This window comes from Schistosoma mansoni, chromosome W (genome assembly GCF_000237925.1).
Source record: "Schistosoma mansoni strain Puerto Rico chromosome W, complete genome".
Lineage (NCBI taxonomy): Eukaryota > Metazoa > Platyhelminthes > Trematoda > Strigeidida > Schistosomatidae > Schistosoma > Schistosoma mansoni.
Genome location: NC_031502.1, coordinates 30,818,099 through 30,838,621, shown reverse-complemented (window position 1 = coordinate 30,838,621; position 20,523 = coordinate 30,818,099). Strand labels below are relative to the sequence as shown.

Below are 20,523 nucleotides of genomic sequence, written 5' to 3'. Positions count from 1 at the left end.
CTATTTGTCTCGGAAGAAATGATCCAAAAGCTTTTTGACTCGGATCTTATTTTCCAAATTCAGCTATCCTCATATACAAGAAAATGTATAGCGATCAGTTTTAACTTAAAAAGGTTATTTGATGGCGAAGTTGTACTCGACTAGATGATAATACTATCACAACATGTCAGAAAAACAAATGACTAACTGACTTCACTGACCGTATTTATGAGTTATGTATACACTCGGTTATACGATTTTATGGGTTCATCAGTGTCATTTCATCATAATAGATTTATTAAATCCTTTCCTACATCTGCAGCTATAGAAATCTACGTTTAGAAAAAAATTTGTCTTAATATCAAGTAGAACATCTAAATGAAACTACTTGATTCATACTGTCTACGAAAACAACTAGAATTTAGGAAAAATAAAAGAATACCTATCAAGCAGAAAAAACAATTTTTCAGTTTGTGTTTTTAGTATTTTCCTCAATACCTATTAACGTTGAGATCGATTTCAATTAGAAAGCTGTAACTAATGGAGTTAACTATTTGACAAACGAGACGATACCATTTTGGATCGTTAACATTCTATATAAAAGTGATTTGAAATTTGGAATTTAAGCCAACGAATTCCTGTTTGATGATCATATGATACTGTGCTCAATACTGTGTAAGCTTCTATGTTAAACGTGATGGTATAAAGTTGAACAGTATTACGCTAGATGTTAACTTCCACTCATTTTATAAATGATACCAATTCGAGGGGAAAATTCCACTTAGATTTCTTAAACTTATTTCTAACTTGGAAAATAAATAGTTCATGACTCTTTTGAGGTGTGACGTTTCTCTCTTGACTATTTTGTACCCATAGTTAAAAAATGATAATCCACAGTTGGTTAAACATTATTGCGTTAATGTTAATATTTACTGTAAAACTCATTCAGCTGAGCGATGATTTGTCAATGATCTTCGATATTATTCATTTTGTGTGTGCTACCTTGTTGAATATGTTTAAATAGTTTAGAATTACCGTTAACCAATAAAATTGAATTATTTAAAGTTACTAAATGAAAATGTCATAACAATGCTCACTTTTTAGTAAACAAAAACACAAGTGGGGACAGTCGAATGTATTTAAACACAAAATTATAGAACGTCTTAGTAAAATCTGAGAACCACACAGTAAATACTTAGTTTGCAAAATGTCAATCAGTTGTCTCAAATTTGACTGTTCCTTCTGCGAATATCAATCAATCGTTTCAGACTTTAGTGTTCCTTCATTTTCACAGCAATCATTCACGGTTTTCGTTCTCTTCTCTTCGATCTTCTTAACCTTCTGCTGCTAGGTATTTGACTTTCGATTGATGATACATACTACTTATACCTATCGACATCAGTAGCGCACACCACAACTTTATGCATCGTACATAATTAACCTTGAAGTAATTATTTCTCACGTTAAATGATATTTGTAGTTTGGTGTGAAGTCGTTATCTAACTTTTGACATACAACTTAAGAAAACTGTGTAAAATGCCAAACATAGTTAAAAAAATTCTTTCAAAAGGTTAAGCAAAAACATTTTCGATGAAAGTGGTGTACTTACTTGTCTAATACCTTTAGTTCTTTCTAATCGCATACCAAAACGTTCTGTTGTGTCATGACGTTGTAGAACAACTTTTCTATAGGAATCGTCTTGATTAGTGGAATCCCTACGCTGAGCAGATAAGTCACTTGGATGAAGCGCACTGGGTATTGTTGTTGATGTCGTATTAGTGCAATTATTAGTAATATTGTGGTTTGTCTGTTTAGTGAATTTTCGACTTTTTTCTAAACTTTCATAAGCATATTTTGAATTCTGATTAATGTTTAACTGTTCATCGATTTTCGACAGTAATGAATAGTTAGAATCTAGACCGTCATTATTATTACCAATGCGAATTAAGTGATTTTGATTAGACTCATTTAATATTGTCAAGTCAGAGTAACTTGGTGGTGGTGTTTCAATGCGTTTAGCACTTTCACAATGAACTTCATTTAAATAATGTTTAGGATCACGTTTGATTAAATTGTCTGGTTCCTGTAAACAAAAATAACAAAATCAATACTAACATTTGGAGCTAATGAAATACCTGAGAAATTAATTCCAACAATCATAAAAATCGTCATATTTAAGAACTGCTATCTAATAAAATGATCACAGTCCACCTGAAGATCTTACACGTTTTTTACTGTCATTAGTTGAAAATTGAGCAGTATGCAAATATCTTAGATGGCATAAAGATGATGCTCAAACCGTTTTCAATAAACCGGATTAAGCAGGGATCTATCACTTACCAAACTCTGACTTACGAGCTAATTAGCTATACATAATTTCTACTTTGAAATTATTTGATCCAATCAAACAGCACCGTTCTTTTTCGTTGATATTCAGATCCATGTTAGTTTGTATCAGATGTTATTAATTACTCCTGAAAATCTCAAAAAGCCAGAGAACATCAACGTTACCTTCATTCATCCGGTAATCCTGGCAAATCTAAATATTCCTTCCAAGTCGAACTATTTACCGTCTAGGTTTTGGATAGTCAGTCAATCAAGTTACAAGTAATTTTGTCATTTTTTGAAAAGTTTCCTGTGTACCAAAATCAAACTTGGGAATGAAACTTCAGTCTGATTTTCATAGAACTTGGTTAGCCATTGAAAGTATAGAAGCATACTAAGCACTCAGCTTAGTAGTGATTTTACATACTACAAATAATAATTTATTTTAAAAATATTGTCTCGTAACATTTTTATTGATATATCTTTCTAGTTAAAAGGTCTCCATATTTTCTCGTTCCGGGTTCATAGGCTGGACTAATGTCCTCACCACATCTAGAGTGTGAAAATAAGCACAGATGTTTGGGTGTGATACTGTTCTAAAATGTCCAATTTCCCGCGAACATTTATTCCAAATCAGTGAGTACTAAAGAGTTTATGAGAAGCTCAATTTTTTTCTCACAATCTACATTTAAATTAGGTTCAAAACCAGCAGATTATGAAACACGACTATTCATTTCTTAGTGATTTAACTTGATTTTAAGTGATACAACTTTCCAAACATATTCACTCGTAGTGATATAGTTGGCGTAACATTATTGACTCAGGGTCAATAGATTATATTCGAAGGTCTTGATGAACATAGAGTCTCAACAAGTTTATCTGCAGACAGTTTTACAATGACAAAACTGAATTACTTAATCTCATAGTAAAAAAACATTGAAAGTGTACGTTGGTTTTACATACGAAAACGGACATTTCTGAAGAACAGCTAATTCACTGTATTTAGTTCACTTATGGTCATCTACATACACCAATTCAAAATATCGTTTTACCTGATAACGAATTAATAAATTGTTCTTTCGAAGCCGGTAAACTATTCAAAAATCGGGTGTAATGTAGTTTTGATCGAATAGTTTTAAAGTAGTTTCTATAAATAGTTAAAATAACTAAGTCTATTGCACACTATGATAGACAGAAGTTGATTAGATCATATTTTTCGGTGGAAAAGGTAATTTAGGGGTAACTAATAACCTTTTAGAAGAAATTTCAGATTTCAGCATCTAAATTTCATAACCACAGAAGGTTTCAGTATGGTATAGTAATGCGGTTTATTGAGTGCGGTCCATATCTATATATCAAAGAAATACGTTGTGTCTCGTCAAACAGACAGTAATCAAAAGACTAACATAACCAACTCATTCATGAAATTCAGTGAATAATCTGCCATTTTATGACTGATTAATTACTTTTTTCAAATTCCTTGGTATCTGAATGCATAGAATTAACTCAACTTCAAGTCTGTACGTAGATGGAACGATAGAACTGAAATATTTAAATACTTCATCATATCTTCTGTAAACAATGTCATTCACGCTTTGTCTGAGTCATTCACTCCAAAACTGGGTAAAGCTTCAAATATGTTATTCAACCTAATTTATTATTCTGATAAATTTAAAAACAAAAGTTTTTGAAAATAAATTTAAACGTTAGTAGGCATAAGTTCTAAATTATTATTTCTTGTGTTCAAATGTGTTCCCATACATAAAAAGTGTTCTCGATTCACGTGAACTTATTATTTTTATGCCATTGTCTTCTATTAGTCTGCAGATCAAGAAAAAGTACTTGTACTATGATAAATGTTACGCCCCTGAAATTGTAATTTAAATCTAGGCTGAATGTATCATACGGCAGTTTACAGAACGATGGAATACTAGAAACTTCATAAAATACCTTCACTAGTTATGTTCTGGGTTTAGCAATTAGTAAAGAGGTAGAGAAACTTGAAAACTCATCTTGTAATAACGATTAGTAAATCCAAGGCATTCAAACGTGTAGAAACCCACAGTCGCAAATCGGAAGACGTAAGAAGCAGGGGAAGTGATTGTTAGGTAAGAAACAAAAATGTGCAGAAAAACATAGGTATTTATAGTGTTAGTCTTGGCGATTACATCATTATAATTAAGCCAATTCACAAGGAGGCAATTTATGATATCGTCCAATCGTAGCATGCTACGATGATATTCTAGAAAGCTCTATTACGTTCTGACTAGATTGAATCTCTTTGGCTCCTTTAAAGCTTCCGAAAGCTTCATCATGCTTTTCGAAGCCGTCTCAACAGATTTCACAATATTAACTAGAGTTACTAGTGAGAGGTATTTTTAATGGACGATTTGCATTCAACTATTCAACCTACAGCTGAAAATGGCACATATTTAGAGGTTCCTGTTGGTTCAACACTAGAAGACTGTTTTGCTGCCAGTTTAGAAAACGACTGATTAAATACAACTATAGACAGCCTAAATCAGCATAGAATGATGCATGGATAATATTTTCACGTTTTGAGGTTATAAGTGTGATTTAAACTATGTTCGGTAGACCTTCGATAACTGTAACATGAGAATCATATTTGGTAATGAAGTGGAAAATAGTCTAGCGAATTAATTTCCCGATAGTGAAATGATGGAAACCGTGAGAGAATACTAAAATTTGTTTAAAATCTTTATTTGTATGACCACATATCAAGCTTTCAAAACAGATTTACTATAAGTAGAAAGAGAACTATGACCATATATTTTACTACATTAATATTGAGAATTACCAGTCACGATGTCATTGATGAGGAGCTAACACCACTAAGAAAAGTCCGTTCCCAAAGTAGATATAAATCAAGGTTTTTTGGAAAGAATATAATGTCCGAACATCAAAAACAAAAACGTTTTATGTCAACATTGATTTCTAGGGTGACATAGCTGCATTCATCTTAAAGAGGGTGATTTCAAACTCTATCAAAAACATCTTGAACAAATTGAGCATTGGGTAGATTGTCATAAATAAATAATACGTTTTTAATATCCCAATGAGTAGAAAAACTAGATTTTCTGACGTGACTCAAACTAAGCTACTTCTTCAGAGAAGTGACTTTTGAAGAACAAAAGACATAATCATCCAGCACGTGTTGCTTCGCATATTGACCGGGAAATATCAGTAAAATTTCCTGTTTCATACTTCTTCTGGTTGTCAGCAAAATTAATGTTTTCGTTTCATAAACCTACGCTTGATACATTTTGTAGATACTTTCCATACACAGACATCCCGTTTACTGTTATCACTAAACTGTATTAATAAAGCCACAACTGATGAACCATAAGAACAAAACTTACATTTTTCCTGTTTAAAAAGTGATCATTATCTAATGGTACTTTGCCTTTGTTGTTGTTATTATTGTTATTGTTAACATAATCAGCGCTTTTGTCATCCAAATTATCAACATCTAGTTGCTTATTAATCGATTTGAATTGTTGAATGTTCAATTCTAACTGTGATAGTGGTAAATTATTTAGGTTATTGCTATCTTTATTATTATTATAGGTTTTTTGATAATATGATTTATTTTGCTTAATCAGTAGGTTTCCATTTAAGTGATTTTTTACATTCGATATTAACAATGAATTAGATGACGGTATAGTTGTTTCTTTTACTGGATTTAAATGAAATATAGGCTTCTTTTTCAAATATGGTGAAGTAATTCTTTCCGAATTGAAAACAGTGTGAAGTAATTGCGCCGGTGTAGTATGTTCTTTTTTCACAAATATTGGAGAACATGGAGCAGATTGTGTTGTACATAAGTGATCCTTTTTAATACGATTGATTGGTAAATTGAGAATAATTTTATTAAATGCACCAGGATTTTCATGATTTTTATTATTAACACCGATCGAGTTTGACGATCTGTCTGTACGTTTCTATAGTTAAAATAGCATTTATAAAAAAAGACTGTTATTGAGAAATTCTGAAAACCAGGAGATTTTAAGCAATTGTTATACTTACGTTTAAACACGTCCACTTGCCCACATAATCGCAATTTTGTTTTTACTTTGAAGCGAAAGTTTCATGCAGAAAACAGGCTTAAAAACCTGATAACATTCTTTTGTTATCTTCCTCAAAATCTACCAACGGTCATTAGAAAAGTGCAGTACACTGTATTGATATAGGAAGTGGGACTTTAGTACTACAGTTTTTATTCCCAGAACTACGTTTTTTACCGATAGAATGCACCCCACACGCTAACTGGTGACTTCAAATATTCGCTGATTTCGTAAGTATCATTCGGTTATTCAAAGTTTTTAACTCCCAAAAATACAACTATAAATTAGGTTTAAAAGACTTTTTTATGGAATCTAACAGTTTAATTGACGATGAACGACGCCGAATTAACAGTAAGAGTTCAATTTATTTGTAAATAAATTAATATATTTGTAATATCCCAATGAGTGGAAAAATGAGATTTTCTGACGTTTCGTGACTCAGTGTAAGCCGCTTCTTCAGAGAATACATAACCAAATTAACATTAATCCAAGTTTAAATAGTACAACGGAACAACACGAATATTATGTCATCTCTCATCTAAGCACAGTGGACGTAATTTTGTGTCACTCAAACTAGAAATCATTTTGCAATCTGGTTGACACCATTCGTTTATCGCAAAAAACTAGAAAAAAAAAGTATTTCGTCGCTACTCGAAAGCACTATGATGTAAAGAGTTAAATACTGGCTATTAAATGAAATCGCCACACTCTTTCCATACTTCCATAACAAAAATTGGTTATTTACTGAGTATTTTTAGGTATCCAAATGCAAATAAACTCACGTTTAATAATACAGGCCAATACGAATCCTTTTATAAGTTCATTTTTTATTCATTTATATTATTATTGGCTGAATAACTAAGTCAAAACATGGATGAAATCATTTTATTGTCGACTGTATATAATGAATATTCTTTTTTGTTGTTGGTGCAAAGTAAATATTCCATAACTTTACTGAGGTCATTCCCCAGTGTTTGACTTGGTGGAGTAAAATGTGCTTTTTTAATAAATGAAACACTGGATACTATGTACGTCTACAATCCATTTGCTGTCCAATGAGGACAGTGGATAAAAAGACGAGTATAATTTACTACATCATCGTATTACTCTTTCAAAAAGGAAGACCACTTCATGAAATTCAAAATAATATGATTTCATCGTATAGTGGTATATAATATATTTCATTAATTGATCCAAACAGAAATATTTTCATCTTATCAACTTCAATAATGTACACATTTGAACAATGATGAAAATGTTTACCACCAGAAGACGTTTTGTGAATTTCATGTTCCTCGGTAATCTTTAGTAGCTTAATTGTTTGCGATTAATAAATAACTGATATCAATACTCTGTGTTACTTGTCTAAGTAGCATCCGTTAGTCGGTTGTTTAATAATTATTTTTCTAAAACGCATCCATCAGAATATGGTTATGGGATTGGTTATTTGAGTTTTAACTCATTTGATCAATTCATCCTCCTATTCACTAAATAACGGTCATTTAGGTATTTCTAATAACCATTAGTTACATTATAAATAAAAATCCAATGAAGACTTTCAAAGTACAACAATGTTTACATGAATAAATTTTGATCTAATTTAAACCATAGTATCAGGCAAGATCATGATAGTTTATCCAAACGCTCTTTGTCGTGATCTAGAAACCTCAAATATCATCTTATATTTTATGAAGCAATCGATTGAACCTCAACTGTAGAATGTGAGTGGCAAAATCTAATACCAGTATTTGACAAAAACGATACATGTGATGATTTTATATATTATTGAGGGGAGTTTACCAAATACATCGACTATATTTGTGTAAATCAGAATAAAGTCGTATGATCGGACAGTTAGCTTCATCGTGATCTTTAGTAGCTGGTACTATGTCAAGCTTATATAGGCTATTCTAACTTCTGGACCGACAAATTTATTCATTCTTCTCAAGTCACATTTTGACCTTATCACTTATTCGCTTATTAATCCTGTTTTTTGCGACCGCATGTGTTAATCGCTCACCTTATTCATTACGTGTATTTAAATTATTTTTTTCTGAATATAAATATTGAGTCACTCCTGATCTAGAAGAGTTGGCTCACTCGCCATCTCCTCTGAGCGTCATTCCGTTTCATTTCTCTTCCTTCGCTTTATTTCTGTGATTGTTTGTCTGGAACAATGGATGTGCTATATATACGTATTCGAAATTAATTCTCGTATTTGGTTAATCTTAATCCGATATTCTCTAACTCGATATATATGAAGGTTAGTGTCATGTATATTTCAATAACAATCAGTATACAATCTGACTGGAACCAGATACAGAGCCAGACAAGATCTTCCTTTTGTTTACAGTAATATTTTTATAAATAAACATGCAACACAAAACATTTTTCCGAATATTTAACGACTATCCAATAAGTTGGAAGCAAAAATTAACTATATGCTGACAGGAGTAGTGTAGCTGTAAATAATTCCCCAAAATCAATAGCTCATTAAGTGTTCGACATTGGATGCTGACCATGTTGTTTAAGTGGACTTGTTTAACTGAAGGCTTTCGGTCATGCATCCGTACCAGATCACGTTTCAACACGGCGTGGGACACAGCTCCTACGTTTCATTAGCCAGCTTATAGAAAAGGTCCTCGATATATTGGTAACGAATCAAATATATCTTTCCTGCCTCTTCTCGTCTGACTTCTGATTTCTATCTGACTGGGAACGATCGGATATAGAAGGTGCTACTGGTAGCTAGTTGTAAAACTAGAACATCCGTTGCATCATCAGTAGGAATAACAAAAGTATCACAAAGAAATGTTTTATTATTCGAATCTTGTCCTGAAGTTGTCCGATGCATTTCTGATATTATGCTAAAATCGACTTTGAAATACTGAGATTTTACACGTAAGAAATACCAATTAGGATTAATGTTATAAGGCTCATCAGTGTTCGTTGCTGTCATAATTGCGATAATAATAAAAATAATAATAATAATCTGACCTGATAATCAGCCATTCTATCTAACTGAAGTAAAATCCACGGATACTACTGAGAATCTATGAGTAATGTCAAGGTCTGACAAGTGTTTACTAGTAGAAATGAATTTGCTTCGGTGTCTATATATGACAAATCACCGCCTAAGCAAACTTTACAACTGATGTACATTTTATGTTTCCATTCACCAGATGATAATCAGTGTCATTAACGTTTTATTTTCAAAGTTTCTAGTAAAAAAATATTGTCTCAATCTGTCAAAATTTCTTATTGAACTGTCTATGGAAAAACAAAAAAGTTACTATAAATGAGACTCCAAATTTTTTGAAACCCTGTCTTAGCAATTTCTAAGTAATAAATCAAATGTAAATGTTAGTTGTTAACTGTTGATAAAGTGATCTACTAATAACGTGGTAACAAGTTAAACAAGACTGTACTATAGTTTGCGAACAAAACATTATTTCTAGAATACTGAGTGTAGTTCTACTTAAATTTTCAAAAATACAGAGGATTCTCTCCTGACCATTTCTATGTACAGTAGTATGTAAAGCCCTAATGAAAAGTATATCATAACTTTAACGTAATACTAAAATAAATGATATAATTCGTAAGTCATCATCAGTTTTCATTGTTGACTAATTCCACATTTGACTATTATAGTGATGCAATTTTATGGCTAGTTAATGAATGATAATTCACTTAGAAGCTTTTGTTTCAAGTAGCTGTGTTATCTATTTCCAATAAAATATGAATAAAAGAGAATATTGGCTTTAAAATGAATAATATAGGGTGTGTGAACATGCACCAAAATGGTTACAGAAACAAATAGAATCAAATGATCCGATAAGAGTAGAGGATAAACATCCATCATCCTCTATTGCCAGACATATAATCGAAACAGGCCATAAGATTGATCTTAACTCGGCTTTTGTGGTGTTGTATAAAAGTGTAAAAGCGCCCTTAGCCATACGAAAATCCAAACCCCCTTTGTGTATTCAAAAACAGTTTGTTCTCATCTTAAACCTGCCCCGGTAATATTAGCTTATTATCCAGAGTGATTAGGTGTCAAATTGTTTTCACATTATTTTTATTATTATTATCCTTGTCTATTCTTACCCCCCATTTCCAGTCTAGTTGACCTTTTATTTTTATATATAAATGTCCTTAACAAGTATATGTGTGATCAGATTGTTCGAAATGTATTGCGCTAATATCTCATTACATAGTTCTGATCATCTTCGTCATCATCTTCTTATCAAAGGGACTAATTGCTTTGAATACTATAACGCTAGATGTAAAGTTCATCTGTGGAAGATTAGATATATAGTATAAATATTACACATCCAAGGTCGTAATTCAAATGTTATAACCGCTGTACATAAAGAATTATTTAGAGTTGAATTTTGCATTTTCACTGTATTCCAAAACTATAAAGTCAGTTAGTCAACTATTATTTATAAAGGCGTCCATATTATTCCAAACATTCTATTTTGTAAATTCATTTTCGTTTTAAACTTAAATTTATAGATTAAGTTTATCTCACGACCATAAAAAAACATTATTTCTACTTCGTCAGCCTTTTGTGTTGAACTGTTATTGCAACACGGATTGGTAAACGTTTTTACCAGTTCCTACGCTGTTTTTAATCAACTAGACGGCTATAAATCACTGAAAAATCAAAATCACCATAATTTAAGCAATTTAAATAACAAAAGAACCTAACAAATTTTTAAGTCAGTTTCAATATCCTCGTTGTTGTTATTTTGTCTACTACTTGGAATTAACTTCCATTTTCACGTATTTTCAGTGTGTGCATGCGTCTAATTATGCTTTTTGTTAATAAAATATCAAAGTACTACTTTTCTAGTGCTAGTCCTATGAAAAAGCAAATAAGTAGTTTTTCATTGTTACCGTATTTTGGTATCCATCCTGTCTTAACATAGCCTTAGAACAGCTTTAGAATATTATATGATTCAGTCACTTTAAACCCGTTCTAAATGTCAATGTCATATGTTCAAACTATTTCACCTTATTAATAGACACTGGAAATATAGATTCTAGTCTCATAAATGGAGGTCAATACGTTAGTTTATACAAATTGTAGAGATTAGATGACATTGGATGCTTTTTAGCCACATTTGAATTAACCAAAAATGAACTGATTACCGGATAACTCTATTTATATGCATTTATGATCCCTTTTAAAATATATGGAACAAATCTCTAGAATAAATCACTTCATGTGCATAAAAAATAATGATTTAATGAATGCAAAAATCGATACTATATTAAATAATGAAGCAAATTTTGACTCATTTTTAGAACCATATTGTACAATACTGGTATTGTGAAGCATAATGAGCATAACGAACTTGTGAAAAAACTCTAATACACAATTACGTGTACACTGAACAGTAAGTACATACTATTTTAAGTAAACTATGTTAATCAAAACGCTCGTCCGTTATGAAGGTTGAAGTTATTGAAACTTGATGTTTGTAGAAATGTTAGTTGAGATATTATTCACAGAATACTTTGTCACTATTTATGAAGAGTTAATGACTTTGTTTACTTCAAGAAAGAATTGCGCATGATCGAAAACAAAATTTAACTCATGTTAATACTACCATTACTGAATGCATATCAAAGATAGTACCGAGGTCATCAAATAATGAACATCGCGTCTATTCAAACTTATTTTGGACAATAAATGCATGAGATGTTCCTTGCATTGAAAAAAAAAAATTATTGATGAACTATGAAAGAATAAAATCAACTCTTAAGTAACACTGTTCACTATCAATCAATAAACATGTTAGAATAATGCAGAAATAGGAAGTAGTGATTTTTGTATATTTATGAGCCTGATAAATCATAGATAGAGTACCCCCTCTTTGTGGTAAAAAAAACTACGTTGCGAATGTTGTGTTAATGGTATGCTGTCAATGACATGTAACTGTAGTAAATGTATATGCCTCTAAAGTTTACCCCTCGGAAACTACTTACTATCACCTCATAATTCTAAATATTTATGAATTTATTGAGGTACCACTTTGAACATCTCAGTTGTCCATTATATTTAAACACTGGTATACTACACAGTTGTCAAAGAACAAAAACAATAGTGAATTTCTCCTCATTTATACTTCACTCATTATTCGTGAGATTAATTTAATCTAAATTGATTAGAGCAATTATTTTTGAATTATGAAATTTGATGCATAAAACTACTCAATTATAGAATATAAAAAAGAGGAAACTTGTTTAACATTTATAGGTATCATAACCAAGTTTTGATTTGATAATTTTGAATAAATTGAGCATTGGGTAGATTGTTATAAATAAATACTGATCACCTAGTCTGATATTATTTATAATTCACACCATTGCCTTACAAATTGAACTCTATCCTTTCTCACCATAAAAATCACATAATTTTCATCCTTAACAGTGCACACATACACACACACAAATTTACATACATGTCGCTTATGAATCACCTTGACCGGAATGACATGACATTGACTTGATTAGACCTGTTTTTTGATTGATCGCACCTAATATTCGTGTTGTTCCATTGTACTATTTAAACTTGGATTAATTTGGTTATTTATTGTCTAAAGAAGTGGCTTACACTGAGTTGCGAAACGTTAGAAAACCCAATTTTGTTTAACATTTATTCACTGCTACTACTATTACAATCACTGAGATGTAAGTTGATTGCTTTCGTAGTTTCAACCAATCAATTTAATGAATTGTTATTCATTTATCGAAATAAAAAGAGACATTGAGATTGGCATAAACGATTAGTAAACTGAGAAAATTGTTCAAATCTAAGTCTATCGGTTAAGTGCTCTGGCGCGAGACTGATAGGTCCTGGGTTCTAATCTCGCGAGTGCGGGATCGTGGATGCGCACTGCTGAGGAGTCCCATAATAGGACGAAAAGGTCGTCCAGTGCTTCCAGGTGGTCTAGCTTCAATTCACTCATGATTTCAACCATAAAAATCTAAACTTATCAATATTTTTTTAATTAACAGAAATATGAAAAAAAAGAGGATAGATGTACAATTTTTTTAGTACGTCTAATTAGATTAAGCATTTAATCTTTAACTGTATTTTATAGTGATGTTGCTTATTCAATTAAGACACTAATCCTGTGGAGATTGGCATAACACATTATCTACAGCATTGATTTTTTTGATGTAATTCAAGAACAGAATTTGGAAAAAGTTGATGAAATTACTAGTTAAATAATGTAAATAGACTAATTGATTAGCACTGTATACACAACTATGCAAAAAAATTGGATTTAAACCTCTGTGTGTGTTGACTATCTAACTAATTAACTTAGTTTTCTATAGTTGAGATCATGAGTCAATTGAAGCTAGACCACCATGGAAAACGTGGAAGCACTGGACGGCCGTTTCGCTTTTCGGCAGTAACCAGTGAAGTTCAACCAGGTCTGTTGAGAGATATCAACTCACTGAAGACATTGGTGAACGGTTGCTCAATGTCGTGGATTGGTTGAAGTTAAACATTAACACCGTTGGATGCCGGACTGCTCAGTGGTCTAGTGGTTAAGCGCTCTGGCGCGAGACTGGTAGGTCCTGGGTTTGAATCCAGCGAGTCGGGGTCGTTGATGCGCACTGCTGGAGAGTCCCACAATAGGATGAAACGGCCGTCCAGTGCTTCCAGGTTTTCTATGGTGGTCTAGCTTCAATTGACTCATGATCTTAACTATAGAAAATTATTAAAATCTCCACAAAACCCTCTTCTGATAATTAACTTAATTATTACTTAGTAGTATGCAATTGTATAATTCATTTGAGATTGTTTCCAATCTTGTGTAGTTTACAATCGAGTTAAAAACATTGAGAAAATCCCATTTTTACGGTGAAAAATAATGGCTGTTGACAGTTATTTTTTTAACAATCTATACAAATATACTTCGGTAAACTTGTTAATATTCAATTTAAAAGCAATAATTATCCTGAATTATTCAAACCAAACAGTAAACATATAACAATGAGAATAGGGATATGTAACTAAATAGCTATGTGTACAACTAAAATCATAAAGAAAAATCTACATATTTTGAAGTGCTTGAGTTACGAATTCTTCTCGTGAACCGAAACTCGATTATCCGTTTTCATGATGAATAAAAACAAACATATATCTACAACATAGGTTTTTATCCTCATACTTGTCATTGTTTTGTTGATGTTAATAGGCTAGTTTAAAAAATCAAACCTATAACATATGAAGTATTTCCCCCCTTTTTTGTTAAGAACAAACTCAATCCCTTTAGGTGAATATAGATTTAGTAACTATTTAAATTCAACATAATTTATGATGGTTAACGGGTCGAACACAACGATGCAATGAAAAATGAGTTGAAAAAAGCTGGTTGAAATGTTTGTATTGGTGGTGAATAACATTTCGCTTATCGACCATATAGCTATACAACAGTAATAAATAATCCATCATTAAGATTTACTTTGAAGTCTAACATTTAAACACAGTGACTATTTCAAAAGGGGTTTTGTGGAGATTTAGTATTTTCATAGTTGAAAGCGTGATTCAATTGAAGCTAGACCACCAAGGAAAACCTGGAAGCATTGAACGGCCATTTCGTCCTATTGTGGGACTCCTCAGCAGTGCGCATCCAGTCCTCAGTGAGTTCCTATCTCACAACAGACGTGGTTTGAACTCCACTGGTGGACAGTAACTATTTGTTTCAAAATCAAGGCAACGATTAGTTGATCAATGCCGTGAAGTTTGGTATTCAGATTCAGCGTCCTCCTATTTCACTTCCAACGATTCAACTGCTTCATATATGTTCTAAAAAACCTGCATGTTCTGTATGTTTGGTAATTATTATCAAGCAATACGTTTTCAGACTGATATTCGGTAGATGAATGATTTTGACTAAACAGTTTACCTGTGATAAAACTCTATAATACGTAGATCATAAACGTATAAAATAATGAACAGATAGTTTTAAAAGTTATTTCCTGAGTGCTCACTCTTCTGGTTTTCTTTATGTGGTTTGTAAAAGCTAGATTTTTATACATAATATTATGACAGATATTAAATACCTATAAGGAAGTTAGATTAATCTGCTAGGGATTCTGTAGTTTGCCCTAACTAATTCAACAGCTGTTAAAATAAACTCAACAAATCGGTTCATCAGGATTTTTAACTGTTACAATAGACCTAATATATGTCACGCTGTTGGAGCAAATTACTCCAAAGTCTGCAAATAACTGCCATATTAAACTAATGGGAGTTGTAAAGTCACTGGAAACCAGAATATACTGATTAACTGTTTGGTTTGTTAAAAGTTCTTCATCAGGGACATGCCAGTATCCCATATAGAATGAAGCCCATAATCCTTAATCTCCGTAATGAGCATCTTGAAAAGCTTCTTCAAAATCAAGTTATTTTAACTTGACTAAATTTATTATTTAAAACAACAATTACGAAGCTTTTTAATTATTTCCTAAACAACCAAAGGCACTAACAACAACTTACTTGGGAGATGCATTTCACTAATCCTTAGTGTTACATAACCTTACATAGTTTTTTAAAACAGGATTCCTGATAAAGAAAACACTGGAAGTTGAAGGAATATTCTACTTGTTGACACAAAAATAAACTTCAGTAAGATAGCTAACGAAAGCTAAAAATAGATGAATTTTTATTTGGTTCCAGTCATGAATTATCTATAAACACAGTGCAATGTTCCCCATATATACATATCTGTCCAAAAATTAAGCAAATTGAAACAAATGACTCCAGACTGTCCTAAATTTCATGAAATAAAGCTAAAATTCATCCTTATCACTATGACAAGAATTTTGCTATATATATTTGATAGTAGATATAGATACCTTATATACATCGAAAAATTTTATCCTTATTCTGGAACACTTGCTTATTTTCTGTTTGATGTTTTTAGCATTAATTTTAAACAAATTTTATTTGTTAAAGTCTGTTCAGTATTGTGCATGTTTTTCGAGTTATATGATGTGTGTGATAGTATAAATGCATTTTTATCTTTTCTAAGATGTTTTGGATTTTTATTTTGTCAAAAAACAAATGATGAAAGGTTTGTCATGTGGTCTTCATTAAGTCAGTGTATCATTGTTTTGTTCTAGATTCTCGTTCATTTTGATTTTCAGTTAAATAATCTTTAAGATTGGGAGACAGTGGACAATTGTTTCAGCATTATTTAGAACTCCCTAGCTATACAAAATCGTAATGAAAGTGACAACATGTTTTTCTTACCTCTAGCCAGTTGAAATACCAAAGCTAACATATTCAAACTTTAAAATATTCGGGAGATGTCGCTTTCGGCCCAGTTTATTTGGTGAGTGAGGAAAAAATCATTACCTGAATTGTAATACTGAATTAAGTGACCTTTTTCTTATACGATAAATCTTTTTTTGTTTATTGTTTGATAGGTTTTCTCGAAATTTACCGTTCACTTTTTATATGTAATTATTTTGCATGATCGAAAATGAAGCTTGATATCTGTGTAGAATAAACGTCTGCACAATCTACGCTATCTGTTTAAGGTGGATAACAGTATGAAGATTTACCATGACAACTATGTGGGATGCATTTCTAAATCAAATAAATTATTGAAAGCAACATTCCTTAATAATGGTATCTCCTGCTCAAATTGAAATAATATAAACACTAATTAGTTAGTTTACATTCTCAAACAAGGAACTTCATCAAAAAGATTAAAGTTTAAAAAGAAATACTTCAAGCTAACTGACTAACTCAACATAATTATGAATCGCAGTTGAAATGAAGGATCTGATTACATCCATCGATAACTGAAACCAACGTTTTAGATCATAAGTCATAGGTCAGAAATTTTCTACTCTGAACTATGATCATTGTTTCTGTCGTATAGGAATAATCTTACAGGACAATTTAGGTTGGTGCTCAACATAAACCTATGTGATTGTGTCTCTTTCACCTAAAGTTTTTATCGCCCGAAAGTGTATAAAAAGAGTTGTATTTTACCACTAAATGTATTCTTGACAATCACAGGCCAGGCTTTGGTCTCCTGATATTCAGTGACTCAGAAAAATATTTAGTTCTGGGCGACGGTAGCAATCATATTTGTTTTTGAGTGCAAGATTACTAGCTCAGACCTATTTCCAGTTGTCGTATTATAATTTGTCCGGGCACTTTGGACTGTAGATTAGTTCTATTCAATAACAAAATAACAGCTTATAAATTGCTCTAACAGACCAACACATAGTTAGAGTTTCTCAAAATTACAAAGTATGGTGGGAGAATCAAGATGTGTTTTCTCAGACTGAGCAAAAACATGTTAAATAAGAAAAGAATGGAATATCAGTACACATACTGAGGATTTGTCTAAACCTGTGGTGTACACTATTAGACAGCTATCAAAACAATCTTGAAATAGTTACAAGTAAATTTGTAAATAGTAAAACATTCTATCTGATTTATATATGCTACCATTTTTTATGGAAAGTCTAAACCAAAATCATGTTTATATATATTTTATAAATGAATTGTCAATATTTACTTAGCTATTAATTGAATTGTTCACTATCTTGTTTTCACATACCAACCATTAAACGAAAACTTTGCGTTGTTCATTCAAGTTAGCATGTTTTCGAAACTCAATATAATTTTTGTCATAAACACGATTCGATGTAAAAAAAAAAACAAATTAGAGAAAACGTCATAAATAAATCACATTTTCATTCAACCTTGATTGAGTTTTTATGTTGTAGAAACCTACATCAAACGTTATGCCCAATTTATGCTTCGTTTTTACATATAAATTATGTTTTCAATTTGTGTACATGTAACATCAGTTACGGGACAAAACATACCGGTAACTACAAAACAATTTTAAATAGCTATTTACGTACTTAAAGAAAACTAGAGCGTTGAGAACTTAATTCTTCGAAAGAGAGGATAAATTAAACGGGAAACAAGTTCAAGACATCTATTTTTGTTTATTTTTCGTTTTTGTACACTAATATATGCTAAGTTTACTCGGTGACTAAGAGTGCAAATAAGTGCACAAAAACTGTTAATCTTTACCACTTTTTACCATAGAAACAATGACTGTAAACTGTCGAAAATTACAGTAATTAATTGAATCCGAGAACATAAATCCAAATATGAATGTGTTTTAAGTTCTTTGTTTGTTTTAAATATTCTGTATATAATAAGTGGGATGTAACCTTGAGCAGAGGAAACTTATAATGATTTTGACCGTTCTGTAAATAAGTTCATAAAAGTCCTTCGGTTGACTACTGCTATTAATAATTATAAATGACATCTTGACCTTATTTAATTATCATCCTTTTTTGAACAATACATATCTCTGAAACCGATTTGTAGATGATCTATTGTAAAGTATAAGAGATCAAGTAATTCGAAAGTCAAGAATGAAGTTCCTAGGTGATGATAAATTAATGTCACTTTATACAGTGAACTATTTAAGATGGAATCAGCTTTTCGACAAATTTTAACACACTCATAGAAGTGTTCAATCTAATAATTCCGTGTTCAATTTTCAGTGAACTATGAGATGTATATCATTAGGATGATTGAAATGAAGACGGAGATGAGTGGTGCTTATTAAATTATTTACTTACTCGAAAATCATATCGACCAAATAAAACATAATTGTCTCCAGAGAACAGTGACTCCTCCAGACAGAAGAAACGAAATTTCTGAATAACTTTTAGAGAAAAAGAATAATACAAAACTATTCAAAAAAATGAAGTCATAAAATGAATTTATGATTAGGTAAAAAAAAGCTAAGATCGTACAGAACTTAATGGAAGACCTAATAAGCTAAAGTATAATGTGCTCAGACCAATAAACATATACATAACAGGTCATTAAACGAAATAACAATGAAGGCTATGTACATAAAATTAACTGAATATATAATAAAAACCTTGAAATTACATGCAGTTGTATTTCAATAAATGGAGATAACTGTCAATTATAGACAAAACAGAAATCGAGTCCCTTATATTCAGAGTTCTAATTATTATGTAATAAAATAAGCATAGAATTAAATTAAATAAGTGATAACGCGAAAATTTAAAACCCAACTCCATCCGTGTAAGCAAATGAAAATTTTCATAGTTGAAATCATGAGTCAATTGAAGCTAGACCACTATAGAAAACCTGGAAGCACTGGACGGCCGTTTCATCCTATTGTGGGACTCTCCAGCAGTGCGCATCAACGACCCCGACTCGCGGGATTCAAACCCAGGACCTACCAGTTCATGCCAGAGAGCTTAACCACTAGACCACTGAGCAGGCCGGCATCCAACGGTGTTAATGTCGAGCTTCAACCAATCCACGAAATTGAGCAACCGTTCACAAATTGTCTTCAGTGAGTTGATATCTCTACAACAGACAAGTTAAATTATTTACGTTGAAAAGATTTTAAGATTTATTGTTCTGTCTGATATCTATTTTCAAAAAGGTAAGGTGTGAACAAGAAACTGTATATTTTGAAATTATAATTATTTTCACAACAGGTAATAAAAGTTGAATCTAGACACAGTCAAATCATTAGAGACAGACATATAGGTCATCCTTTCGTATTCGAATTGATGCCTATGATCGTTTTAATATACGTCAATAAGCAACGTTTACTTTAATTCATAGCTTTTGATGACTTTTCTGTTCACATTAAGAACGATTACATCATTAAATTATATTGTAGGCAACATTTATAGGATCAGTAAATCGCTGTGAAGCATAAGGCTCATTAGATTATACGCTCCAACGTGGATCCACCTAGTTCGATCTTTGTAATAATACGATATTCCTTACCTGTATGAATAAAACCACTGAGCTGAAGTAAAAAAAGTATTCCTCGTTACATGTTACATAATAGTAATATGTTTTAGATAAAGTTGTTTTATTATAATGAGTAATAAAACCCGTTTTAATGGTTTCGGAACGTATGTTTATTATAAATCTTATCAGACCTCTAATTCATTAACAACATAAATGAACATTAATTTGTAGGCTTTCAAATGAAATATTATCCTAGCAACTGGTGTTAAATAATAGTTAGTCGTTTTACATAATGAATAATTAATTATATTT

At 31.5% G+C, this 20,523-nt stretch overlaps 1 protein-coding gene across 1 annotated transcript in view; it reads right to left on the bottom strand.

Annotated features, from left to right (window-relative positions):
- Positions 1-20,523, bottom strand: part of Smp_143080 (hypothetical protein) — a gene marked incomplete at both ends in the record, with an annotated part of 28,082 nt that continues 7,559 nt past the window's right edge. The window contains 4 exons of the mRNA XM_018789345.1: positions 1-63; positions 1,589-2,062; positions 5,685-6,155; positions 19,044-19,129. Coding sequence (XP_018654797.1) covers positions 1-63; positions 1,589-2,062; positions 5,685-6,155; positions 19,044-19,129 — 1,094 coding nt within the window. The remainder of the gene's footprint in view (positions 64-1,588; positions 2,063-5,684; positions 6,156-19,043; positions 19,130-20,523) is intronic.